Source organism: Neoarius graeffei, chromosome 6 (assembly GCF_027579695.1).
Source record: "Neoarius graeffei isolate fNeoGra1 chromosome 6, fNeoGra1.pri, whole genome shotgun sequence".
In the NCBI taxonomy this organism is placed as follows: Eukaryota; Metazoa; Chordata; class Actinopteri; order Siluriformes; family Ariidae; genus Neoarius; species Neoarius graeffei.
The window spans coordinates 33,961,343-33,975,355 of record NC_083574.1 but is presented as its reverse complement, the minus strand read 5'-3'; the positions used below and the strand labels follow the sequence as shown (position 1 = coordinate 33,975,355).

At 44.3% G+C, this 14,013-nt stretch overlaps 1 protein-coding gene across 1 annotated transcript in view; it reads right to left on the bottom strand.

Moving 5' to 3' along the window:
- Positions 1-14,013, bottom strand: part of LOC132887853 (SH3 and multiple ankyrin repeat domains protein 2-like) — a 264,197-nt gene that overhangs the window by 186,343 nt on the left and 63,841 nt on the right. Inside the window, exons 8-9 of the mRNA XM_060923589.1 lie at positions 13,920-13,997; positions 8,358-8,424 (exon numbers count right to left, since the gene is read on the bottom strand). Of these exons, the coding sequence (XP_060779572.1) occupies positions 8,358-8,424; positions 13,920-13,997 (145 nt within the window). The remainder of the gene's footprint in view (positions 1-8,357; positions 8,425-13,919; positions 13,998-14,013) is intronic.

Here is a 14,013-nt window from a genome sequence, read left to right as displayed (position 1 = left end):
CTTGACTGCCACCACAGCAGACCCACCCCACGTCACGCTGACGAAGATGGGACTGCATGACAAGCCCGAGGCATTTATCGCCCTGTTTGAGCAAGCAGCTGAAGCATTGGGGTAGCTGGTCAAGCAATGCGCGGTGCGTCTACTACTGCTACTGACTGGGGAAGCGCAGCTCACCATGCAACAGCTCCCCGCTGACCTGAAGCAAGCCATCCTGAAGCATGTCAGCCACTCTCCAGAGCAACATCGCCAACATTTATGCACGCTGACACTGGAGGAAATCAGCCGGCCATTCATGTTCGGCCAACAACTCCAGGACGCCTGCCAGCGGTGGCTAAGGGCAGAAGACCATGATGTTGAGGGGATCATCGACCTGGTGACACTGGAACAGTTCATTGCCCAGTTTCTGGAAGGAATGGCAGAGTGGGTCCAGTGCCACCGCCCAACATTGCTGGATCAGGCCATCGAGTTGGCGGAGGATCACTTGGCAGTGGTTCTGGCGGTAGGCGGACATTCCATCTCTTCTCTCTCTCCTTCTTTCTCTTTCCTTCCCACCCTCCCTCCTCTTCCTGTCCCCACCCTGTTCCTACACTGTGGAGGCGGGGGCCAGCTCCCCCCCAGCCAGCCCACCACACCCATGGTGTTTCCTCCCATCTGCCCCTTCTATGTCTGTGTCTTCTCCCCCTCAGGTGAGTGACTCTCCTTTCGCCAGTGCGGAGGTGAAGCCTGGGCTGGTATGCTGGCGCTGTGGGGAGCCCGGGCATCTCCATGCCAGAGACTGCCCTCAATTGGGCTGGAGTGTATCATATACTGGTGAGTGTTCTAGGGGATACATATCACATGTTGGTGGATTCCGGCTGTAACCAGACCTCAATCCACCAAAGCCTGATGCAAAGCGAGGCATTGGGGAGATCACAAGTGATGAAGGTTTTGTGTGTGCACAGGAATGTTCACAATTATCCCTTGATGTCTGTCCACATTCTATTTCGGAGAGAAAATCATAGTATAAAGGCGGTGGTTTATACTTGTGTCACCTACCTGCTCATTTTGGGTTCTGATTGGCCAGGATTCAGAGGGTGAATGGAACACATAGTAAGGGGTGGGTCCTGTGATAGTACATCATGAGGGGATCCCGGATTGGCATTGACTGGGGAAGCTGTCACAGAGCCATCTACGTCAGCACCGCATAAGGGCAATACGAGGAGTGAGGAGCAGATCGCCCCTCCTCCCTCTCTCGGGGATTCACTTGAGGATTTCCCGTTAGAGCAGTCCTGAGATGAGACTCTGCATCATGCATTTGAGAGTAAGAGTTATCAAACACTCCAGCCAAATGCAACACCCTCCTTCCAGTACTTCGCTATTATTAAGGATAGGCTATATCGAGTGATGCAGGACACTCAAACCAGTGAACAAATAACACAGTTGTTAATCCCTAAGAGCCATAGGGAACTTGTGTTCCATGTGGCTCACTTTAATTCCATGGCCAGACACTTAGGGCAGGATAAAACACTAGCCCGAATAATGGCCCGGTTCTAATGACCAGGGATTTGCAGGGATGTTCGTCGGTGGTGTGCAGCATGCCGTGAATGTCAATTAGTAAATCCCGTGGCCACTCCAAAAGCACCTTTGTGCCATCTCCCTCTAATCAAGACCCCCTTCGAGAGAATTGCCATGGATCTTGTCAGGCCATTAGATCGGTCAGCATGAGGATATCGCTTTATTTTAGTTCTGGTGGACAGATATCTAGTGTGATATCTGGAAGTGGTGCCTCTCCACAATATTTCAGCACACAGTGCTGCGGAGGTGCTCTTCCGTGTAATCTCCTGAGTCAGGATTCCGAAAAAAATCCTGACTGACCAAGGCACTATGTTTGTGTCACGCACACAACTCCAACGGTTATTGGGAATTAAATCTAGCCACACCAGTGTCTATTACCCACAAACAGATGGCTTAGTGGAACGATTCAATCAAACACTGAAAAATCTAATTTGGAAGTTTGTAAGCGAAGATGCATGTAACTGAGATAAACGGCTCAAGCCCCTGTTATTTGCAGTACGACAGGTCCCACAAGCCTCCATGGGATTTTCACCATTTTAATTATTATATGGGCAAAAGCCATGAGGCATTTTAGACATGCTGCAGGAAAATTGGGAGGACGGACCTACAACGAGTAAAAATGAAATTCAGTATGTTCTCGACCTGTGTGCAAAACTCCACACCCTCACACACAACCCAGGAGAATTTATGGCAGGCACAAGAATGTCAAGCCTGGCTGTACAATAGGGGCACGCACCTTAGAGAATTCACCCCAGTAGATAGAGTGCTCGTATTATTGCCCACTTTGAGCTCCAAATTAGTCGCCAAGTGGCAAGGGCCCTTTGAGGTCACATGGCAAATTGGGGACGTCGACTATGAGGTGAGGCAAATGGATAGGGGAGGTACACTGCAAATATACCACCTCAACCTGCTGAAACATTGGAACGAGGAGGTCCCTGTGGCATTGGCATCGGTAGTCCCGGAGAAGGCGGAGGAAAAAAAATAACTACTCAAACCACTCCGGTCCCCTGTGGAGACCACCTCTCACCGACCCAACTCACTGAGGTTGCCAGGCTGCAAAAGGAATTTTCTGACATGTTCTCGCTCCTTCCCGGTCGCACCCACCTCATAGAACACCACGTTGAAATGGCCCCAGGGGTGATGGGGTGTAGCTGCCCTTATTGCTTACCTGAACACAAGAAAAAAGTGGTTCATGATGAACTCAAGGCCATGCTCGAAATGGACATAATCAAGGAGTCCTACAGTGACTGGAGCAGCCCAGTGGTCCTGGTTCCCAAGGCCAACGGGTCAGTCTGGTTCTGTGTGGACTGCAGAAAAGTCAACGCTGTGTCTAAATTTGATGCATACCCAATGCCTTACATTGACAAGTTGCTCGATCGATTAGGTGCTGCTCGATTTTATTCGACGCTGGATTTGACAAAGGGATATTGGCAGATCTCCTTGACTATCCCTCGAAAAAATGGGCTTTTCCACATTGTTCAGATTACACCAATTTGTCACACTCCCTTTTGAGTTATTTGGGGCTCCTGCTATGTTCCAGTGGCTCATGGACAAGATCCTCTGCCTCCACGCCACGGCTTACCTCGAAGACATTATTATATTCAGCAATTATTGGCCGCAGCAACTAGAAAACCTTAGGATCATCCTAGAGTTGCTGAGGTGGGCAGGTCTCACAGCTAACCCGAAAAAAGTGTGCAATTGGGTGGGTGGAAGTAGGGTATCCGGATTTCCACTTGGGTCACGAGCAGGTGTGTCCCCAAATTAAGAAGACTGCAGCGATTGCGGCCTGCCTGAGGCCCAAGACCAAAAAGGGAGTGAGACAGTTCCTGGGGCTGGCTGGCTATTATTGCAGGTTTATACCTAATTATTCGGATGTCACCAGCCCGCTGACTGATCTCACTAAGAAGGGAGCACCAGATCTGATCCAGTGGATGAAGCAGTGCCAACAGGCATTCACCAAGGTAAAAGCTGCACTGTGTGGAGGGCCACTTTTACACTCCCCTGACTTCTCTCTCCCCTTTATTTTGCAGACGGACACATCGGACAGAGGTCTGGGGGCTGTTCTGTCCCAGAAGGTGGAGGGTGAGGAACGAGCAGTGCTGTACATCAGCTGTAAGTTCTCGATGCATGAAAGTAAGTACAGTACCATCGAGAAGGAGCGCCTGGCCATTAAGTGGGTAGTCCTCACCCTCCGATACTACCTGCTGGGATGCCCATTCACCCTCTGGTCAGACCATGCACCCCTCCAGTGGCTCCACCACATGAAGGATGCCAATGCACGGATCACCCATTGGTATCTCGCCCCCCAGCCATTTAAATTCGAGGTGGTCCACAGGCCGGGGGCGCAGATGGTCGTGACGGACTTCCTGTCCCATCATGGGGGGAGTCTGCTGCAGGCTGGACAGCTCCCCGGCCTGAGTCGGGCGGTGGGAGTATGTGGCAGTGGGGGCATGGCCAAGCATCGGTTTGTAATTGGAGGGCAGGGCCAGGGAAAGTGAGTGACAAAGTCAGTACACCTGTTCCCGGTTAATGTTGTGTCTGTGTGCTTTTCAGTAACTGCAGAGAGTAGAAAAGGAGGGAGAGAGTGAAGAGAAGAGAGCTCTCTCAACCAGAGCACGAGTGTGTGTATACAGTGGTGCTTGAAAGTTTGTGAACCCTTTAGAATTTTCTATATTCCTGCATAAATATAACCTAAAACAATATCAGATTTTCACACAAAAATATCAGATTTTCACACAAGTCCTAGAAGTAGATAAAGAGAACCCAGTTAAACAAATGAGACAAAAATATTATACTTGATCATTTATTTATTGAGGAAAATGATCCAATATTACATATCTGTGAGTGGCAAAAGTATGTGAACCTTTGCTTTCAGTATCTGGTGTGACCCCCTTGTGCAGCAATAACTGCAACTAAAAGTTTCCGGTAACTGTTGATCAGTCCTGCACACTGGCTTGGAGCAATTTTAGCCCATTCCTCCGTACAGAACAGCTTCAACTCTGGGATGTTGGTGGGTTTCCTCACATGAACTTCTCGCTTCAGGTCCTTCCACAACATTTCGATTGGATTAAGGTCAGGACTTTGACTTGGCCATTCCAGAACATTAACTTTATTCTTCTTTAACCATTCTTTGGTAGAACGACTTGTGTGCTTAGGGTCGTTGTATTGCTGCATGACCCACCTTCTCTTGAGATTCAGTTCATGGACAGATGTCCTGACAGTTTCCTTTACAATTCGCTGGTATAATTCAGAATTCATTGTTCCATCGATGATGGCAAGCCGTCCTGGCCCAGATGCAGCAAAACAGGCCCAAACCATGATACTACCACCACCATGTTTCACAGATGGGAAGAAAGTTCTTATGCTGGAATGCAGTGTTTTCCTTTCTCCAAACATAACACTTCTCATTTAAACCAAAAAGTTCTATTTTGGTCTCATCCATCCACAAAGCATTTTTTCCAATAGCCTTCTGGCTTGTCCACGTGATCTTTAGCAAACTGCAGACGAGCAGCAATGTTCTTTTTGGACAACAGTGGCTTTCTCCTTGCAACCCTGCCATGCACACCATTGTTGTTCAGTGTTCTCCTGATGGTGGCCTCATGAACATTAACATTAGCCAATGTGAGAGAGGCCTTCAGTTGCTTAGAAGTTACCCTGGGGTCCTCTGTGACCTCGCCGACTATTACACGCCTTGCTCTTGGAGTGATCTTTGTTGGTCGACCACTCCTGGGGAGGGTAACAATGGTCTTGAATTTCCTCCATTTGTACACAATCTGTCTGACTGTGGATTGGTGGAGTCCAAACTCTTTAGAGATGGTTTTTAACCTTTTCCAGCCTGATGAGCATCAACAATGCTTTTTCTGAGGTCCTCAGAAATCTCCTTTGTTCGTGCCATGATACACTTCCACAAACATGTGTTGTGAAGATCAGACTTTGATAGATACCTGTTCTTTAAATAAAACAGGGTGCCCACTCACACCTGATTGTCATCCCATTGATTGAAAACACCTGACTCTAATTTCACCTTCAAATTAACTGCTAATCCTAGAGGTTCACATACTTTTGCCACTCACAGATATGTAATATTGGATCATTTTCTTCAATAAATAAATGACCAAGTATAATATTTTCATCTCATTTGTTTAACTGGGTTCTCTTTATCTACTTTTAGGACTTGTGTGAAAATCTGATGATGTTTTAGGTCATATTTATGCAGGAATATTGAAAATTCTAAAGGGTTCACAAACTTTCAAGCACCACTGTGTGTGTGTGTGTGTGTGTGTGTGTGTGTGTGTGTGTGTGTGTGTAAAGCTGAAAAGCAAGGAAAACATTGAAAATAAAAAGTCTGTGTCAACAGCACTTCCCGCCTGCTGCGCTTCAGTATTCCACCCACTTTAGCGATATGCTACAATGGCATTTACATGATTTATGTGGAACACTTCAGATGACCCGTGTGAACATCTACTGAAAAAATCTCCATATTAATCTCCAGGAGTAAAGGAAATATTTCATTTATGACTGAACTATTATTTTAATCTTTAATAATAGTTTTTATCACCCAAAATGGCAAACAGTAACTATATTTTATGAAAACAGAAACATACAGGAAATCCTAAAACACAGTATAGATCTCCATTCTCCATGAATTCATTTATTTTGAATTAATAAGAATATACCTCAGTTAGTTAGATGTTTAATGAATGAGAAATTACTTCAGTCAATTAAAAATTATGCTATGGGTTTTAAAGAAATATCATTCCACAAAACATTGTAGTAATCCTTGAACGCACCTTTTTCTGTACAGCAAGAGGAGCCCATGCCGGTTACTATACATTCCCATCACAATTGAGAGCCGTAGATCAAACAAGGAAATAAATGGGTAATAAATGGGGAAAAATGGAGTGAAGGTGATAAAGGAGGGACAAATGGACAGTTCTGATGCATCTGGAGTTCCTGATGGACGATTTTGTCTCCATGATGCTGTCTGAGCAGAATGTAAATCTCTTAAACTGCAGCTTGTCTCATTCCGCCTGCTGGACAGCTGTGAAGCTCGGATTAACAGTGCCTTCTGTCTTTCTTTCTTGCTTGCTTTCTTTCTTTTTCACATCTATCTATCTATCTATCTATCTATCTATCTATCTATCTATCTATCTATCTATCTATCTGTCGAACTTAGAATAAATAATCCAAAAATGGATTTTCTCTCTCTCTCTCTCGCTCTCTCTCTCTCTCTCTCTCAGTTAATATCACCTGGTGGATTTCAGAGGTTCTAAAATAAATGATGAGAACCATAATCCAGTAATAACACACACACACACACACACACACACACACACACACACACACACACACACACTTTCTTCATTTCACCCTTAAATTGCATAGAAATATAAATCATGTACTTTTCAGAATTATTGGCACCTTCATAAAAACGAGCAAAAATGGTCAAGTATCATCTCATCCCTCATTCTCATTATCTGTAGCCGCTTTATCCCGTTCTACAGGGTCGCAGGCAAGCTGGAGCCTATCCCAGCTGACTACGGGTGAAAGGCGGGGTACACCCTGGACAAGTCGCCAGGTCATCACAGGGCTGACACATAGACACAGACAACCATTCACACCTACGGTCAATTTAGAGTCACCAGTTAACCTAACCTGCATGTCTTTGGACTGTGGGGGAAACCGGAGCACCCAGAGGAAACCCATGCGAACACGGGGAGAACATGCAAACTCCACACAGAAAGGCCCTCGCCGGCCACGGGGCTCGAACCCAGAACCTTCTTGCTGTGAGGCGACAGCGCTAACCACTACACCACCGTGCCGCCCTGGTCAAGTATCAAACGAATAAAAAGAGTATTTATTGATAATTTGAGCCCAAGTATACAGAGACATTATATTGTTTACATCTTGATTCTTTTTAAAGTAATGCATTTTCTACAAAATAAACTTTGCATCATTCTCAACAACCTTACAGTGAAGATTATGTGATGTCTGCCTTGGAGAGAATAATGGCACTGAGTCACTTCTTGTAATGTCTAACAAGGTTGGAGCCACTTGGAGAAGGATCTTGGTTCACCCTTTTCAAAAAGAACAATTATGCTCCTTTAAAGTCTTTTCCAGTATTTGTGCAGATGGACCTTCCTCCTCAATTCCATTTCCTTGCGATTTATTATATCATCATTATTATTATTATTATTAATGTAATCCAAGTCTATTTTTTTTTTCATTTCTAGAATGTTCTAGCCTGTCATATCATTGGTTATTGTTCTCACTGTCAGGGTAGTAGGTGGAGGTGGATGCAAAAACAAAATACTTTTTTAATTAAATAAAGCATGAGGACAAAAAATAAATGTAAGAACAAGGAACATGAACATGAGCAAAACAACCACGAAGTGGCATAAGCACAAGAGAAGCTTGCACAAAAGTGCACAAAACCCCAAACTTGTAAAATTAAACACAATAAGACAAAGGTGAGCGTGATCAAGGACATGTGATCAGCGTATGGGACACGCAGGGGCTAATGGGTAATGTAGTCTGGAAACAGGGTTTGGCACTGAAATAACACTCATCGTGAATCTGAAAGCTTTTTCAATGTATGTATTTCTGTCTTTTCTGGTTATTGTTAGTTTTCTGTCTGTCTCTGTTGATGCCATGAATGTAATAGTGCATGAACAATGAAACATAATTTGATTTTTACACATGTTGAGTTTTACTGATTACATACATACACACACACACACACACACACACACACACACACACACGTGTGTGTGTGTGTGCGCGTGTGTGTGTGTGACTCTCACCTACGTCACTCTCTCTGTGGTTCTTGATCAGCTCAGCAAGCTCAAAATTTCCTGCGATGATGGCCACCTGACACACAGAGTTCATTCAGGTTCAAGTACAATTCAAAAAAGAAACATGAGGGAATTTCATGCAGAAACAAATGATTTCATTTTCCACCCAGTGTTCACATGCCATTGAACACAATATTCCTTCATTCAGTGTATTTTCTGTTTTGGCTGGGTTTGAATGAGGCTGACAGTTTTACAGCATTTGCTATGCATTCATTCTTTTGAATGAAGTCTTGGTTTTTAATTTGAAATGTACCATTACAGTGTCTTGCTAAAGTATTCATCCCCCTTGGTGTTTGTCCTGTTTTGTTGCATTACAAGCTGGAATTAAAATGGATTTTGGGGGGTTAGCACCATTTCATTTACACAACATGCCTACCATTTTAAAGGTGAAAATTATTGTTTTATTGTGACACAAACAAATAATTAAGATGAAAAAAAAAAACACCCAGAGATTTGGAGTGTGCGTAGGTATTCACCCCCTTTCGTATGAAACCCCTAAATAAGAGCTGGTCCAAACAATTCACTTCATAAGTCACATAATTACTTGATTAAGATCCACTTGTGTGCAATCAAAGTGTCACATGATCTGTCACATGATGTCCGTATAAATCAACTTGTTCTGGAAGGACCCTGACTCTGCAACATTACTAAGCAAGCAATATGAGAACCAAGGAGCACTCCATACATGACAGAGACAAAGTTGTGAAGAATTACGGATCAGGGTTGGGTTATAAAAAATCCTAAACTTTGAATATCCCAGGGAGCACCATTAAATCCGTGATAACAAAATGAAAATAATATAGCACCACTGCAAACCTGAAAAGAGAAGGCCGCCCAACAAAACTCACAGACAAGCCAAGGAGGGCATTAATCAGAGATACAACAAAAACACCAAAGATAACACTGAAGGAGCTGCAAAGATCCACAGTGGAGATGGGAGTATCTGTCCATAGGACCACTTTAAGCCATACACTCCACAGAGTGGGGCTTGATGGAAGAGTGGCCAGAAAAAAGTCATTGCTTAAGAAAACACGTTAGAAGTTTGCCCAACAGCATGTGGCAGACTCCCCAAACACATGGAAGAATTTCTCTGGTCAAATGAGACTAAAATTGATCTTTTTGGCCATCATGGGAAATGCCATGTGTGGTGCAAACCAAACACCCTCAGAACACCATTCCTATAGTGAAGCATGGTGGTAGCAGCATCATGCTGTGGGGATATTTTTCATCTGCAGGGACAGGAAAGCTGGTCAGGACTGAAGGAAAAATGGATGGCACTAAATACAGGGCAATTCTGGAGGAAAACCTGCTTGAGTCAGCCAGAGGTTTGAGACTGGGACGAAGGTTCACATTCCAGCAGGACAATGACCCTAAACATACTGCTAAAGCTACACTGGAGTGGTTTAAAGGGAAACGTTTAAATGTCTTGAAATGGCCAAATCAAAGCCCAGCCCTCAATCCAATTGAGAATCTGTGGCCTAACTTGAATATTGCTGTACACCAACGCAACCCATTTAACTTGAAGGAGTTGGAGCAGTTTTGTCTTGAGGAATGGGCAAAAATCCCAGTGGCTAGATGTGCTAAGCTAATAGAGAAATACCCCAAGAGACTTGCAGCTGTAATTGCAGCAAAAGGTGGCTCTACAAAGTATTGACTTTGGGGGATGAATACCTACGCACACTCCAGATTTCTGTTTTTTCATCTTAATTATTGTTTGTGTCACAATAAAACAACAACTTTCACCCTTAAATTGGTAGGCATGTTGTATAAATCAAATGGTGCTAACCCCCCAAAAATCCATTTTACTTCCAGCTTGTAATGCGACAAAACAGGACAAAAACCAAGGGGGATGAATACTTTTGCTAGACACTGTATTTCTTTATTACTCATTCTCTAGCCGCTTTATCCTGTTCTACAGGGTCGCAGGCAAGCTGGAGCCTATCCCAGCTGACTACGGGTGAAAGGCGGGGTACACCCTGGACAAGTCGCCAGGTCATCTCAGGGCTGACACATAGACATAGACAACCATTCACACTCACATTCACATCTACGGTCAATTTAGAGTCACCAGTTAACCTAACCTGCATGTCTTTGGACTGTAGGGGAAACCGGAGCACCCGGAGGAAACCCACGTGGACACGGGGAGAACATGCAAATTCCGCACAGAAAGGCCCTCGTCGGCCATGGGGCTCGAACCCGGGCCTTCTTGCTGTGAGGCGACAGTGCTAACCACTACACCACCGTGCCGCCCCTTCTTTATTACTATTAATTAAAAATATTATTATTTCTATGAATCATTCATTCTCCCTACAGTTTATCCATTGTGGGTCACATGGAAGCTGGAGCCAATCTCAGCTGACACTGGGTGAGAGACAGAGTACACCCTGGATAGGTAACCAATCTATCACAGGGCCAACAGCCATGGGGACCTATGGGCAGTTTAGAGTAGCCAATTGAACTAATCTGTATTCCTTTGGACTGTGGGAGGGAACCAGAGTACCTGGAAGAATCCCACATAAGCATGAGGAGACACAGAATGGCCCCAGTCACCCACGGGGCTCGAACCCAGGACCTTCTTGCTGTGAGGTGACCGTGTGAACCACTGCACCAATGTACTGCCCTGTTATTTATTTATTTATTTATTTATTTGATTGTTTATTTATGTTAAAAATTGCACTTTTTAACTGAGATTTCACCCCCCTCCCCATATTGGCATTTATGGATATAGGTTTGGGGTGGCATGGTAGTGTAGTGGTTAGCACTGTTGTATCATAGCAAGACGGGCCTGGGTTCGAGCCCAGTGGCCGACAAGGGCCTTTCTGTGTGGAGTTTGCATGTTCTCCCCATGTCTGCACAGGTTTCCTCTGGGTGCTCCAGTTGCTCCCACAGTCCAAAGATATGCAGGTTAGGCTAATTGTGAGTGTTAATGGTTGTTTGTCTCTATGTGTCAACCCTGTGATGACCTGGTGACTTGTCCAGGGTGTACCCCGCCTCTCGCCCATAGTCAGCTAGGACAGGCTCCAGCTTGCCTGCGACCCTGCACAGGATAAAGCGGCTACAGATAATGGATGGATACAAGTTTGAAATTGTCTTTTTGTTCCAACCTTAGCAGTTGTCTCTACATTATGAATCTTTGCAGATTTCATAGGCTGTTTGCATGTTTTTATGCCATTCGAGATAAGACAATCTGTGACATAACACATACTGTACATGAGCCTGAGCCTATGTGAATCCTTATTGTTTTGTTGCATGAATATGATGTGAACAACTTAACATAAGTTTTTAATGCAACTATGAGCAGAGTGTAACTAGATGTGTGTACACACACATTTCACCATATTTCTGTAAAAGTGCAACAGAAATCTTCCCCTTTGCTGCTCCACATCTACAACCCCGATTCCAAAAAAGTTGGGACAAAGTACAAATTGTAAATAAAGACGGAATGCAATAAATTTACAAATCTCAAAAACTGGCAATGTATTCACAATAGAACATAGACAACATATCAAATGTCGAAAGTGAGACATTTTGAAATTTCATGCCAAATATTGGCTCATTTGAAATTTCATGACAGCAACACATCTCAAAAAAGTTGGGACAGGGGCAATAAGAGGCTGGAAAAGTTAAAGGTACAAAAAAGGAACAGCTGGAGGACTAAATTGCAACTCATCAGGTCAATTGGCAATAGGTCATTAACATGACTGGGTATAAAAAGAGCATCTTGGAGTGGCAGCGGCTCTCAGAAGTAAAGATGGGAAGAGGATCATCAATCCCCCTAATTCTGCGCCGACAAATAGTGGAGCAATATCAGAAAGGAGTTCGACAGTGTAAAATTGCAAAGAGTTTGAACATATCATATACAGTGCATAATATCATCAAAAGATTCAGAGAATCTGGAAGAATCTCTGTGCATAAGGGTCAAGGCCGGAAAACCATACTGGGTGCCCGTGATCTTCGGGCCCTTAGATGGCACTGCATCACATACAGGCATGCTTCTCTATTGGAAATCACAAAATGGGCTCAGGAATATTTCCAGAAAACATTATCTGTGAACACAATTCACCATGCCATCTGCCGTTGCCAGCTAAAACTCTATAGTTCAAAGAAGAAGCCGTATCTAAACATGATCCAGAAGCGCAGACGTCTTCTCTGGGCCAAGGCTCATTTAAAATGGACTGTGGCAAAGTGGAAAACTGTTCTGTGGTCAGACGAATCAAAATTTGAAGTTCTTTATGGAAATCAGGGACACCGTGTCATTCGGACTAAAGAGGAGAAGGACGACCCAAGTTGTTATCAGCGCTCAGTTCAGAAGCCTGCATCTCTGATGGTATGGGGTTGCATTAGTGCGTGTGGCATGGGCAGCTTACACATCTGGAAAGTCACCATCGATGCTGAAAGGTATATCCAGGTTCTAGAGCAACATATGCTCCCATCCAAACGACGTCTCTTTCAGGGAAGACCTTGCATTTTCCAACATGACAATGCCAAACCACAAACTGCATCAATTACAGCATCATGGCTGCGTAGAAGAAGGGTCTGGGTACTGAACTGGCCAGACTGCAGTCCAGATCTTTCACCCACAGAAAACATTTGGCGCATCATAAAACGGAAGATATGACAAAAAAGACCTAAGACAGTTGAGCAACTAGAATCCTACATTAGACAAGAATGGGTTAACATTCCTATCCCTAAACTTGAGCAACTTGTCTCCTCAGTCCCCAGACATTTACAGACTGTTGTAAAGAGAAAAGGGGATGTCTCACAGTGGTAAACATGGCCTTGTCCCAACTTTTTTGAGATGTGGTGTTGTCATGAAATTTAAAATCACCTCATTTTTATCTTTAAATGATACATTTTCTCAGTTTAAGCATTTGATATGTCATCTATGTTCTATTCTGAATAAAATATGGAATTTTGAAACTTCCACATCATTGCATTCTGCTTTTATTTACAATTTGTACTTTGTCCCAACTTTTTTGGAATCGGGGTTGTACTATCCATCCATCCATCCATCCATCCATCCATTATCTGTAGCCGCTTACCCTGTTCTACAGGGTCGCAGGCAAGCTGCAGCCTATCCGAGCTGACTATGGGCAAGAGGCAGGGTACACCCTGGACAAGTTGCCAGGTTATCGCAGGGCTGACACAGAGACAAACAACCATTCACACTCACGTTCACACCTACGGTCAATTTAGAGCCACCAATTAACCTAACCTGCATGTCTTTGGACTGTGGGGGAAATCGGCGCACCTGGAAGAAACCCACGCAGACATGGGGAGAACATGGAAACTCCACACAGAAAGGCCCCCACCGGGCCGCTGGGCTTGAACCCAGGACCTTCTTGCTGTGAGGCGACAGTGCTAACCACTACACCTCCATTGCTCTTATTCTTTGGTTTATGTTACTCTGTATAGCTTTATACTTCCCATCCCAGGAACTAAATACATATTTACATGTTCTACAGGAACAGGAAGTGAAGAAAAATAATAGAAAACAGGAAGTAGACCAACCTGAAATGGAGTTTGGCTGTTGTAGTTCTTTACCTCCTTATCAGCTCCCCGAACAAGCAGCACACGAGCACATTTATCCTGGAGGAACACACAA